The sequence below is a fragment of the Phaethon aethereus genome (assembly GCF_964289735.1).
Source record: "Phaethon aethereus genome assembly, chromosome: 1".
Taxonomy (NCBI): Eukaryota; Metazoa; Chordata; class Aves; order Phaethontiformes; family Phaethontidae; genus Phaethon; species Phaethon aethereus.
This window is the reverse complement of record NC_138575.1, coordinates 7,519,521-7,531,435: the sequence shown is the minus strand read 5'-3', so window position 1 is coordinate 7,531,435 and position 11,915 is coordinate 7,519,521. Positions and strand designations below refer to the sequence as shown.

The 11,915-nt window shown below is 51.9% G+C and overlaps 1 protein-coding gene across 1 annotated transcript in view; it reads left to right on the top strand.

The window, feature by feature from the left end:
• Positions 1 to 323: 323 nt before the first annotated feature.
• CCDC3 (coiled-coil domain containing 3) overlaps positions 324 to 11,915 on the top strand; it is a gene marked incomplete at its 3' end in the record, with an annotated part of 42,534 nt that continues 30,942 nt past the window's right edge. Inside the window, exons 1-2 of the mRNA XM_082006855.1 lie at positions 324 to 756; positions 1,688 to 1,862. Coding sequence (XP_081862981.1) covers positions 356 to 756; positions 1,688 to 1,862 — 576 coding nt within the window. The 5' untranslated portion in view covers positions 324 to 355. The remainder of the gene's footprint in view (positions 757 to 1,687; positions 1,863 to 11,915) is intronic.

The following is an 11,915-nucleotide window of genomic DNA, read 5'->3' as shown; positions in this document are numbered from 1 at the left end:
ACCTCCCCCTTTGCACCTCTCATTTACATCCCTCCCCTTTGCCTCTCTGCCCCTCCGCATCCCTGCCTCTTCCCATCCCTCCCCTTTGCATCTCCGCTCCTCGCCTCTCTGCCCCGCTACACCCCCTGCCCCGCTGCCCGCTTGCAGCTCGGCCCTGCGGGTCTCTGCCTGCCGGCACCCCCACTGCCCCCCTCCCCGCCCCTTCGCACCCCCGCCTCGCCGCGCCCCTGCCTCTTCCACCGCCCCGCAGCCTCCGGGGCCGCGCGTGTGTGCGTGTGCGAGTGTGTGTGCGTGTCCCACCCCATCTCCGATCCCCGAGCCCCCTCCCCGCCCGCCCGGCCGCGGGCCGCCCGCCATGCTGCCGCCGCCGCTGCTGGTGCTGGGGCTGGCGCTGGGGCTGGGGGCGCGGGCGGGCGGCGGGGGGGGCTGCCAGCTGCCGGCCGAGTGGCGACCGCTCAGCGAGGGCTGCCGAGCCGAGCTGGCGGCGATCATCGTCTACGCGAGGGTGCTGGCGCTGCACCCCGACCCCTACGGCGCCTACAACTACCTGCCCTGGCAGAGGGGTCCCCCCGCCGGCCCCCAGCAAGGGGCGGGGGGGCTCTTTTATTCGGCCGAGATCGAACTGCTGTGCGACCAGGCGTGGGGCAGCATGCTGGAGGTGCCCGCCGGCTCCCGCCTCAACCTGACCGGCCTCGGCTACTTCTCCTGCCACTCACACACCGTCATGCAGGGCTACGCGTATTTCTTCTTCCTCCGGTGAGTCCGGGCGGGGGGGGCCGGGGGTCGGCACCCCGGCTCCGGGGCGTCTCGGGGGCCGGGGGGTGCGGGCAGCGCCTTCCGCTTTGCGCGTCCACGCACGGTTCCATCGGGAAAAAAAACCCAAAACAAACCCAACCAAAACAAACCCAACAAAACAACCCCAAACCTGTAATATTCCAGCATGTCCGGGCTACAGATGTACGAGGAGCGGCTGTTGAGTAGCTCCTGGGTGCTGCTGCTTGTGTTTTTACAGCGGGACGGTCACGGCGGTTCGCCGAAGTTTGGCACGGGAGCTTAAAACCCATCCCCAAATACTCACCCGATAGCTTTCTCTGGGTTCTCCCAGCCAAATCCTGACTTTGGGCTCATCGAAAGAATAAGAAAGTAAACCACAACGTGGGAACGGAGCCATCGCTGTGACCTTTCAGTCTGAGAGTGTTTGCGAAATACTACTCGGTGGCTCGTTTCAAAATACTTGGTATATTCTTACACTGGGTGCGTAACAAAACACATTTCGATGCTGTCTAGCACTCAGTCTGTGGCGATACCTTTAAACATGTTTTACACAAGTTATTTATTGACTGCTTGAAGGAGTACTTAAACTCCGGGATCAAGGGCAAGGCGATGCAGATTCAGTAGGAGCCATGGGCCAAAATATAGATTTGCCTCATTCATGGGGGTTCATTGATCTCTGCAGGGTGGTAGAAGCCTGTTAGGTCCTTGCTGCTGCTGCCTGGTGCCCTCCTCCGTGGTGGAAATGGCCGGCTTGGCAACTAAGTGCCAGGAGAGCTGAAAGCCACGTGCTGGCAAAAAGTCTGTCTGTGTGGCTTCGGTGGCACTTGTTGAGCCGGGCTGAAGTCCGACGGGTGACTTCTGCGGGAGAGAAAGCGCCGCTCACAGCGGGCTGCCCGTGCAATTTGTGTTTCAGAATGGATGAGAACTACATCCTCCTGCCGCACGGAGTCAATTTCCAGGAGGCGATTTTCCCGGACACCCAGGAGAACAGAAGGATGTTTGCCAGCCTTTTCCAGTTTTCTAACTGCTCGCAGGCGCAGCATGTCTTGAGCTTCTCCAGTGACTGGGAGATTCAAGAGGACAATCGGGTAAGGGATTTTTTTGCTCTCCAGTGCTTGTTTTCTAAGTGGGCACAGGCATTCCCATGTCATTTGCAAACATATATGTATATACACATATATGCAAAGCTCGGTTTCAACATGTTCATGAGCAATAGGTTGGAAACCAGCGTTACTTGCGATCCTGTCCTACTCTGACCAGGTTGTTCCTGGGTTTGCTGTCTGCAGACCCTGTATTTTAACTTCAGCTGAAATGTTCAGGAGCAGAGCTTTGCTTTTGTTCTTCCGTGGTCATCTCATGTAGCAAGAGCAGTGCCTGGACCATGACAGACTGTAACAGATTATTCTTGCCTAACTCCACATAACAGCATAAACATCTACTTCCGAACTGATCACCCTAAGCTGTCTTTGTGGCAGCTGGGGAAAAATAGACTCTTGAGCGTACAGTTCGTCTGAGCAATGAGGGCATGGTTCATCTAAGCGACGCGGGCACCTACTTCTGAACAAGCTGAATGAAATGCCTCTTTCTCCTCTCAAGGGAGGCCACAAGGAGTAGTTCACCCTCTAGGCGATCTTCCCTTAAGAAAGTACATTTTTAGCATGGAAAGTCCAACGATGCCCATTGTTAGTGGCTTCTGAGCCCCCTTATGGGGCTGTAGTGTGTGTAATAAATGCAGGATTTTAATAAATATGTCCTTGGCAGCGAGGAGCAACCTGCAGTTATGTATGTGCATGTTCTGGATGTGCATATATGCTTGCAAAAGAGGAACTTGGAGAGCTGTTCTAGAGCCAAACCTTGTTATATGAGGCTAGTGGTTTCCCCTGGTAGCCGAGAACATTTTAAGCATCTCTTTAGGTCAGGATGGACAGGACATGTGTCATCACTTGCGTCTTCTGTGGATTCATCCAAGGCACAATATTTACGTACGGCAGCAGAGGCACTAGTGGCTTGTTTGGGAGATGGAGGGAGGGAGCTCGGTGGCTGGCTGAGCCCTTTCCCTTCACCAGCTGGCCGATGGCCAGTGTACAAAGTCTGAGCTGCTGCGTGGCCGCCTGGCCAGTGACCCAGCCCCGCTCCTTGGGATGCCCCGTGAGCGAGCGTTTTCCCACTGTTGATATTTTGGGGAGGGAGTGGGGAACGGTGATGTTCAAATATATATTTGGGGATAGCAGCAGGAATTGATAGTTAAGAGAAAATTAATGATCTTACAATTAGATCGCAGAGCCGTAACCCTGGCTGGGCAAGAAGGGGGAGGCGTAGAGCCCCAGTCCCAGCCCTGCCAGCCCAGCGCCCCAAGCAACGTATTTGGCCCGTAAAGGCGCTGCCGCTGCCAAACCCACAGATTTTGCTCCAGGGGAGCGAAGTGTCATTGGGGGACCACCAGATCCAACTCCCAGTGTCTGCTTGTGACGCCTCTGGGCTCTTCATTTCGCCGCGCCGAGCGAAACGTCGGGGATCTTGGTGGGTTGGTGCTCGTTTATGGCAGCGGCGAACCTCGCTTTAATGGAAATCACAAGGCAGAAACCCCCAGGGTAAGTGGGGGCAACCGAAAGCGTATGTATCAAACGTGCATTTCAGCTGTTGCGCTCTTTGGCCCCGTGCAGCTGTGAGCAGATTAGGGGGGATTATTGCTGCTGGTCGCACAGCGCGGGGCTGGGGGCTGTGCATACTTCAACACCCACCCGTTGAGTGAATAAATTCAGCGCAACTGACGGGCACTTTGTAATGAAAAGTAAAAGCTTCCTCTGCACCAGTTAAAAATAGTTCGGGCTGACTGTGCTCCCATTCAGCTCCTGCATCTGTGTTTGCCCAGCCGAGCGCCGGCTCCCGGAGCCTGTGTGCCCCAGCCTGGGAAGGGGATGGCATTTCTGGCTGCCGTGGTATTAGGAATTTGTTCCCAAGCTCTTCCCAATGCAGGTGTCCATGTCCAGGGTGCAGCTCTCTTTAGCATTTTGCTCCTCTCTTTGCCTTGTCACGTCCGATGGTGACTTTCTCGACTGCCACAGCGTCTGCTTGCATCCCATCACAGTGCAAACAATTCCCATTTCCAAATGTGCTCGGCCAAGCTGTCCTGTGCTGGGTCCTGAGCTGAAACCTGTGGCATGTGCCGGCTTTGTAGCACAGAAAATGAGCATTACTCAGAGCATTATTCGTGAAGCTTTTTGGAAAAGAGGCTCTTAGGGAGCCTTGGGACGCTCAAGGGGTGTTTCCACAGTAGTGTCAAGTTGTGGAGAGCTTGGAGAGAGAGGGAAGGACCTTCTGATGAGGCTTATGCTGCAGTGAGGCATCAGGGGTCTCACTAGTTGCTGCGTACTGACATAAACTGCTAGTTAAAATCCATCATGGATGTTTTGTACGGTCAGAGGGAAGAGATGGAGACACTGAGATCCTCAGAGCAGAAGGCAGCTGGGGTGAAGGTCTGGTTTCAGGAGTTAGTAGCTAAGGTCCTGCCTCTAGGTCTTGGGACGGCTGCGTGGAGGGACATCTTAAAAAGCGGCTCTGTCAAAAAGCAGCATGCCCCAGTAGGTTTGGGATAAAGGAGTGATGAAATCTCCTGTTTACAGCTGGATCCTGTACTCTGAAAGACTTTTTGAATCCCTGTATTTGCTCATGGCCTTGTGCCCTATTTCTGGGGTGGACATTTTAAGGGAGAATTCGGCACTGGGAGGATGTGCAAGTTGCAATGAATAATTTATGTTTGTAGCTCTGGGGTGAGAGAGCCCCATGATGGGTCTTTTGCCTCATGTGATGCTGCTCCCAGTGAGAGGTCCTGTGTGCGGGATGTGCCCGAGCTGGCCGCGGAGCAGGGGACCCAAAGGTGACCACTGAGACGCTGTCCTGCTCACCCGCTGCTCCCCGCAGTGCTCCTTGCACGCAGGCAGCCTGGTCTGGCTGCCCCAGTGGGTGAAACGAGGGAAACCCCAACAGCTCCTTCTCCTCCCAGCAAATGTGGCTGATGATGCAAAAGAGAGCGAAGAGATACGCAGGAACTGCTTGATGCACTGGGGTGCACAACCTGCCTTTTCCGTCATGGGAAAACCCTTTTAGTTTTTGGAAAACCCCATGGCGCGTGGTGAAAGGGGGCCTGACCCAAGGCACGTCTCGTTGAGGATAATACATTCCTCATCCTGGGCCTGCTGCTGTCGCTGGAAGCTAATTCCAGGTGCATTTTTAAGCCCCTTGCAGTCTGGGCTGAGGGCCAAGGCGCTGCTTTCCAGTTCTCCAATAACCCCCCAGTCTCATAAATTCACTCAGGTGCTTGTTCTGGCCACTCTGGAGAGCAACAGTAGCTCCAGCTGTCATTTCTTTAGGCACTTGCATTTTGGCTTTCAGGTTTGCAAAGGCAGTAATTAATCTGGCTCCATCCTGTTTCCAGACCTCCTGCTTTACTCCGGCTCACCATTGCAGCGGTTTCCACAAGGTTGCTGCTAAAGCCCCGAGTTCCCACCAGGCTTGGGGTTGGATCTGGGTTTATAACGAGTGGCTGCACCTTCTTGCAGAGCAAGGGGCCCGTCTTGCAGCACATTGCAGGTACCTGCATCCCAGGCTTGGCCCAGACCCAGAGCTGATGGTGGTGGAGATAATGGCACAGGAATGCTCCTTTTTCCCCTTCAGAATTACAGTTCTAGTCAATTCTTCCACCCTCCGCCCCGGCAGAAAGGCAGTATTTGCCTATCCAAGGAATCTTGAAGTCACAGTAATTTCTTTTAATAAAATGCTTTTATGAAAGAAAGGAGCAACTAAGAAGTAATAAAAATTCTTAAAAGCTCCATGTTTTTACCCACGTCTCATGTCGGCCCCTGAGGGAAGACCTGCAGACGTATCAGACCTCCTACATGGGCATGCCAGGCTGTCCTGTGCCGGCCGGCGTGCAGCCTCTGGGTCACCCCTGCCTTGGGAATCCACCCCAGACACCTCTTTTCCTCTACCCACAGCTTCCCCCAGTCCCCCTAAAATTGCTCACGAAACCCTTCGTGCCTCCCAGTTACTCTGCGGTGCAGCCAGCAGTGCTGGTGTTTCATTACTGATGCTTTTAGGGAGCAGCCTTGCGACCTTTTCTTGCCCAAAAGGAGTCTGAGGGGTCAGGCTTTTTTGGGGAGATGGAGATGAGCATTCGGCGGTGCAGCCAGCATCCTCCTCCAGGGATGGAGAGGGAGAATGGGAAAAACCTGAAGGCCCAGAGAGCACCCATATGTGCCAATGCCTCTTTCTCACAACGTATTTTTTCTTACGGCTAAATGCTAAATGACACTTTTCTATGTGCAGAAGGTTGATTTCTGCTTGCTCAAGCTGGGAGGTGGGAATCGTCCCTGCGGTTTGCCCCCTTCCGCAGCGCCTGCTGCTAAGCCTGGGGGTGATGCAGTGGGTTGGGGCTGAAATCTTGGCCCCCCGCAGAGCTTTACCATTTTAGTGCAAATCTAGAGGCTCTAATTCCTCCTCCTGACTTGGCCTTCTGCAGGGTGGTGGGGTCTCATAAATAAGACCTCGTTGCCTTGTCTGCACATGAGAGATTACCTCGAAGTGACTCGAGGTCTGGTGTAGAATCTAATATAAATCTATATAGGTCTGGTATAGTCTATATACTTATAGAAAGCCTATAGAAAGTGTCTAACAGTGCTTATTGTTGTTTATTATTCAGAGGGGTTTTACCTCCTGGTTTTGTCAACAGGTTGGTGGGGAAACGTGGTCTTTTGGCCTCTGTTCCAGCTTGCTGTGAGCTGCGGAGGTGCTCACGACCCGGGGCCATGCGATGCTTCCTTTACAGGCACCTTCCTCCCCTTTTTTTCAGGCAGGAGATTTGCAAAACGACCCCGGATGCATCATAACAAGGGAATTAACAGCAGAGTGTCAAACCGATCGTGAGCAACTGTGAGCTGTGATAAAGCTGGAATGGAAATTAAGGAGTCCGATAACTTCAGTCAAGCCTGGCGAGATTGCAGGAGGAGATAATACTTTTTATTAAGCCTCTCTCCCTGCATTGCCTCTCCCCCTCTTGAGCATCAGAGCCACAATCACGCTGTTCAATTGATTTAGACAAATGGACTCATCTTCTGAGAAACCCCCAGAAATTTATCTGGGTAATAATAAAGCTTTTATGAGAGTAGTCAGTGTCCCAAATAAAAAGCAAGGTAATTCGTGGGTTAGCAGGGCATTCTACAAATATCTGCTTAGCAGCTTTGGGCCTGGGTCCTCTTCTCCGGTGGCACTTTGGCTGCTGTGACAACCTGATGACCTGATTAGGACACCTGCAAGGCTTTGGAGCAGCTGAAAAGGGAACCGGATAAGAAAAGCAATGCAATTGCATAAATGGCCTTTCCATTATTATGCAAAGCAAAAATTAGATTAAATGGCATTCTTCCTCTGCGGAAATAGAGGAAATAGTTTCAGAGCTATTTGTATTTTAGCAACGGCTGTGTGCATGAACTGGGAGCCACAGGGTAGGAGCATTCCCCGAACCCATCTGTGGGCAGCAGCACATTTGCTCAGCAATGGCCCCAGCCCGTCTCTTCCCTGATGCTCTCAGCTGGGCGGATGGTAGCGGGTCTCGTTCAGCGACACTTCACGTGACCACGAGGGCTTAAATCACAGAGGAGTAGCCACTTACACAAAAGCTCTTTGCGCTACCGGAGAAGGGCTTGCTCACGTGACATTTGCCGTGGGGACCTGTTTTGATCCATCTCCCTGGGCAACGTGCCCCTGGAGAGGGAAAAAGAAGAAGGGAGGTTGGGGAAGTTCCCATAATTTTTCTGACCACCCCGATTTTGAGCCTGGCCAGTGATTAAATAGCATCATGGCTAGATACCTGCTGGAGATGCCTGTGGCATCTCTGGGGGGAGCCTGAGCTGCCTTGGATGCAGGGACCAGAGCTCTTCCTGCTGTGGCTGAGACGGACATCAGGGATGCTGAAGGTGACTCTGCTACATGAATCATGCAAAGCCTGGCTGATAACTGTCATGGACTTTGGCTGAAATGTCATCCACAGTATCCCCTGATAGAAAATGAAAAAGCAGTTTGGTTTTTCTCTTTTAAAAGTTAAGCACTTCTGCTCTTGAGAAGTTCGCTCTCTGCTCTGAGTGCCGGGAGAGAAATTGCAGGACTGGAAGACACTGGTCGCGGAGTCTAGAGCCAGCAGTTTTAGGGGGAGGACCAGTCTGGAAAAGAGCAGACAGCAGCCTGGCTTGGTTAAGACAGTTTTCTTTAATTCCCATGTACTGGCCTTTTGAGTTTGCTTGTGGCATGAGCCACATAAGGATCCTCCCTTCTCTGGTCCCAAGGCACTAGGGGATTAGAAAATATTCTTAGTTTAAAACACTGTTACGTCACAAGGGTGGGGAAAAAGACCTCAAAATAGATGAAAGTAAGGTCCAATATCTAGAAAATCTTGTTTTACATTCAGTTTCTTGCCCTGCCATTTGTTAGAAGAGTTGTTGCTCCATTAGCCTAATAGTATGACAGAGAGTGTACGTTACTTCTGGGTCGTTTTAATAGTGATTTACTACGCTTTTGTTTTCTTCCCAGTAACCCACCCAGCGCGTACCTCCTCCCTACGATCTGTGTTTAATTTGAATACATGTAATCAATATTAGAGGAAATGGAGAACTGCTGACAAGTGTCTGGGGTGAGGGGAGACCATGAGATAGTTTATATGTTTCGGTAACATCTCTGGAGAGTCTTTGGCATAGAAATGGCGTTGACTCATTTCCAAATCTTCCCACCCAGCCTGTGGTAGGGGACTTCTAGAGGTCTGACTGGCATCTCTATATCAGTTTTCTGTCTTCCCACACGCGTGCAGGCTGCTAAAATACAGAATAAAAGATTGTGGAGGAGTTCAAAATAGTCTTATCCATGGGATGTTTCCATTGCATATGGTTTTTCTTATTTTATAGCACCCAGAAGATATTCTGAGCACTTCCAGGGGGAAAATGGGGAAATCTTTCTATTTTGAGGGTATTTCTTAGAGGCACCTTATTTCGGTATGTCTGACTGCCATATAATGCAGGAGGGTTGACCGGAGGGGGCATGGGACCCTTGAATTTGATGTCAGTTGTCAATAGTCTGAATTTGGGGCTAAGGAGTCTGTCCCCACCCACCTGAACTCTTATCCCCGCTTACAGCCATGACCCATGGGGAGGTGCCAAGGTGAGGCCCCCAATTTGTGCCCTTCTGGTACCAACACGGCTGCCGGACAAGGTGAGGGGAGTCCCACATTGGTATCCCAGCTCCTGGTGAATGAGTCTGGACCAACTTGCTCCCTACCAAGCGATAGAGATTACTCTACAGCACAGCCCTCTGGGTATATGTAAGGCATGTCCAAATACACGATAACCTTAAAAATATCTGTTTTCCAGGCTGCTGAGCAAGGAAATGCCTAGACAGCCATGGGTATGTGCATGTATGTACATGGCTGCCTCCTGCGAAGGGCAAAATGACAACGCTTCCGGGAATTGGCAAGACCCACATGTCTCCAGGCTGCTTTTAATTATCCAGAACCACACTTCCAAGAAGTTCTGCTAAATGCACTAAATCATTCGGGATTTCATGCCATGAGGCTATCTGCTGCTGTACATTAACTTGGTGGTGAGCAGGCATCTGACCCCAGCCCCAGGACACCCTCTTGGCTCTCCATCTGGCTTCTTCCACTGCCAGAGGGGTGGGAAACTGCTGGTGGCCACAGAGGCGCTTGGTGGTTGTGGGCTGAGCTCTGCATGTTGAGAGACACAAAGGAGGGGCTGTCCCTCCTGGGTTTCAAAGCCAAAGCTGCCTGGAGATGTGCTGTACCCTTGGGTTTTCCAGCCCAGAGGTGGTTGAAAGACCTGTGGTGGTGCTGCTGAGGACAAATCCTGCCCCAGTGCTTGTTTAGCTGGACAAAGAGTTTTTTGCAAGCCCCCAACTGCTGACTCTTAGCCAAGGGCTGAAGCAATGTGTCTCCCAGTCATGTTAGAAAGATGCAGCTACCTGGCTGGGGCTAACTCCATAGTGTGCAGCACAGGTAGGATGTTGCTGCTGTTGTCTCAGGGTAGGTAGGAGGGATGGGACTTTTGCTGAGCTGGTCATATTCCCTCTGTATTAAGCACGGAAGTGGCGGAGGTGGGAGATACCTCCCTCTGAGGGAGGGCAGTAGAAAGTTTGAAGCTACCCCTGTAAGCATCTGCATGTGGAGGTGGGCTGGGAATTGCAGCACTGTGACAAGTGGGGGACTTCTTGTCTATACCCTCTGGAGATGACACTTACGGGAAAAACAGCAATAAGAAGACGAGGAGGCCAAGGCTGACTTTGCTCCCTGTGTGTGTGAGCAAGTTGGTGATTTCACTGCTTTTCTGGCCTGCCCTCCTGTTCATGGCCTCCCCAGCATGGGAAGGTGAGGGAGGACAACCCACCGTATGAGACTGGGAAAGGTGAAAGCACTGGTCAGCAAGGGAGGTGGCTGGTGAGGACCTGGGTGGTTACTGGAGTTGGGAACTGAAAACGTGCAGGGCAACACATGCTTGAAAGTGCTTGTGTCCATGGCCAAATCACCTTCCTTGACACAGGTTCCTGTACTGCAAGTGCTCCCCATGGTATCTAGCACCTGGCCTCTAAGAAGAAAGGTTGAGGCTGGTGTTCTTGTAAGGTGGACGTATTATCTTACTAACCTGAGGAAAAACAAAATGTGCAGTCCAAAGAAGCAGGTCATGGGTGTTTTTTGATCCAGTCATGCTCATTATTCATACTTGTCCCACGATTTTTCAAACTTAGAGAGTTAAGGTACTGACGTAGCCTGAGAGCTACCAGAAGATGCTCAGATGTGTCTCCTGGCACCCTGCTCACAGTAACCCACTGGGACTCTTTCAGTGCTTTTGGTTGGGTTGGAAACAGGAGGGAGAAGCAAACGTCTGAGCCAGGTGCATCTGGCTCTTCACCTGCTTGGATTCTCTTAGACCTTGGTTTGGGTCAGCTGTTTTGGGGAATAGATTCAGAGTGAGTCTCACAACTGAGTGCTATGAGCAGCCAAAATGAATGAAGGAGGTTCATTCTGTGTTGTTCAGCCCAATTATGGGAGCCATCAGGCACGTCTGTAAGTCTGCGAGTCTGTAGATGTGTTAGATGTTTTTGTGTGTGCAAATCCATGCTTCATGTTGGTCAGCAGTTGGGAAGAACGGTTCCTGTGGACCAGCAGTCCTGGTCCAGGGCCTGTCCTTGATGCACACGTTGCTCCTACAGGCACTGTGGGCAGAGCCAGTTTTTGGTTTAGTTGCTGGCCTCAGCCAACCATGAATCCAGAGAAAAGTCTTTTGTCTTTTCTTCCCACTTCTGTCTCTTTCCTGACACACCTGTGAGATAGATACAGAAAAAGATGGAGCAAAATGTTTATTAACATCACCAGCCACCAAAATCCAGCTGGCAGCTGGCGGGTGGGACACCTGTACTGCTGCCTGTAACCGGATCAGCCATTGCGGCTTGAAGGGAGATGAGTTCTTTCAATCTGGGACATATTTTCCCCCAGCCCATGCATTTTGATGTTTATTTTTGCAAATGGCAAGCCAAGTTGGCTCCGAGGCAGCAGTAGTTTGAATCCCTAATGGAAGCTGCAGACAGAGCCTTTTAAAGCCTGCCTTGCCTCTGCCAGCCAAGTGCCTCTCCAGAGTCCCCCGGAGAAGGGTCCTCGCCCCGTTGCGCTCGGCCAGGAGCGGCCACGCCGTGCCAGGCTTGGCGTCGCCGCCGGCCCTGGAAGCACGCAGCCCCTTGCAGCAGCTGATGCGAAGCGACAGCCTGGAGCGGCCGGTTTCGAGGGACGAGGAGTATGAGGTTTCAGCGTCACCAGTCGCTGCTCAAATCGTTGCAGGTGTCTCTGGCAGCGGGTGCAGTGACTACCTCCTTTTGCTGCCCTAATTTGCGGTTTCTTTTCTTTGGAAGAACACTGCTACAACTGTTAGTCTGGTTGTCTGTAAAATGAATGACAGCAGGGAAAAAGATACTGAGGGAGAAGCAAGCTTCCATGACACTGTGTAATGCAAAGGGGAAATAATATGCTAGAAAGCCAGGTCTGAATTTCTGCCCAAAAACCTGAAAACCAAGCAAGCAAAAAAATATTTTCTGAGATC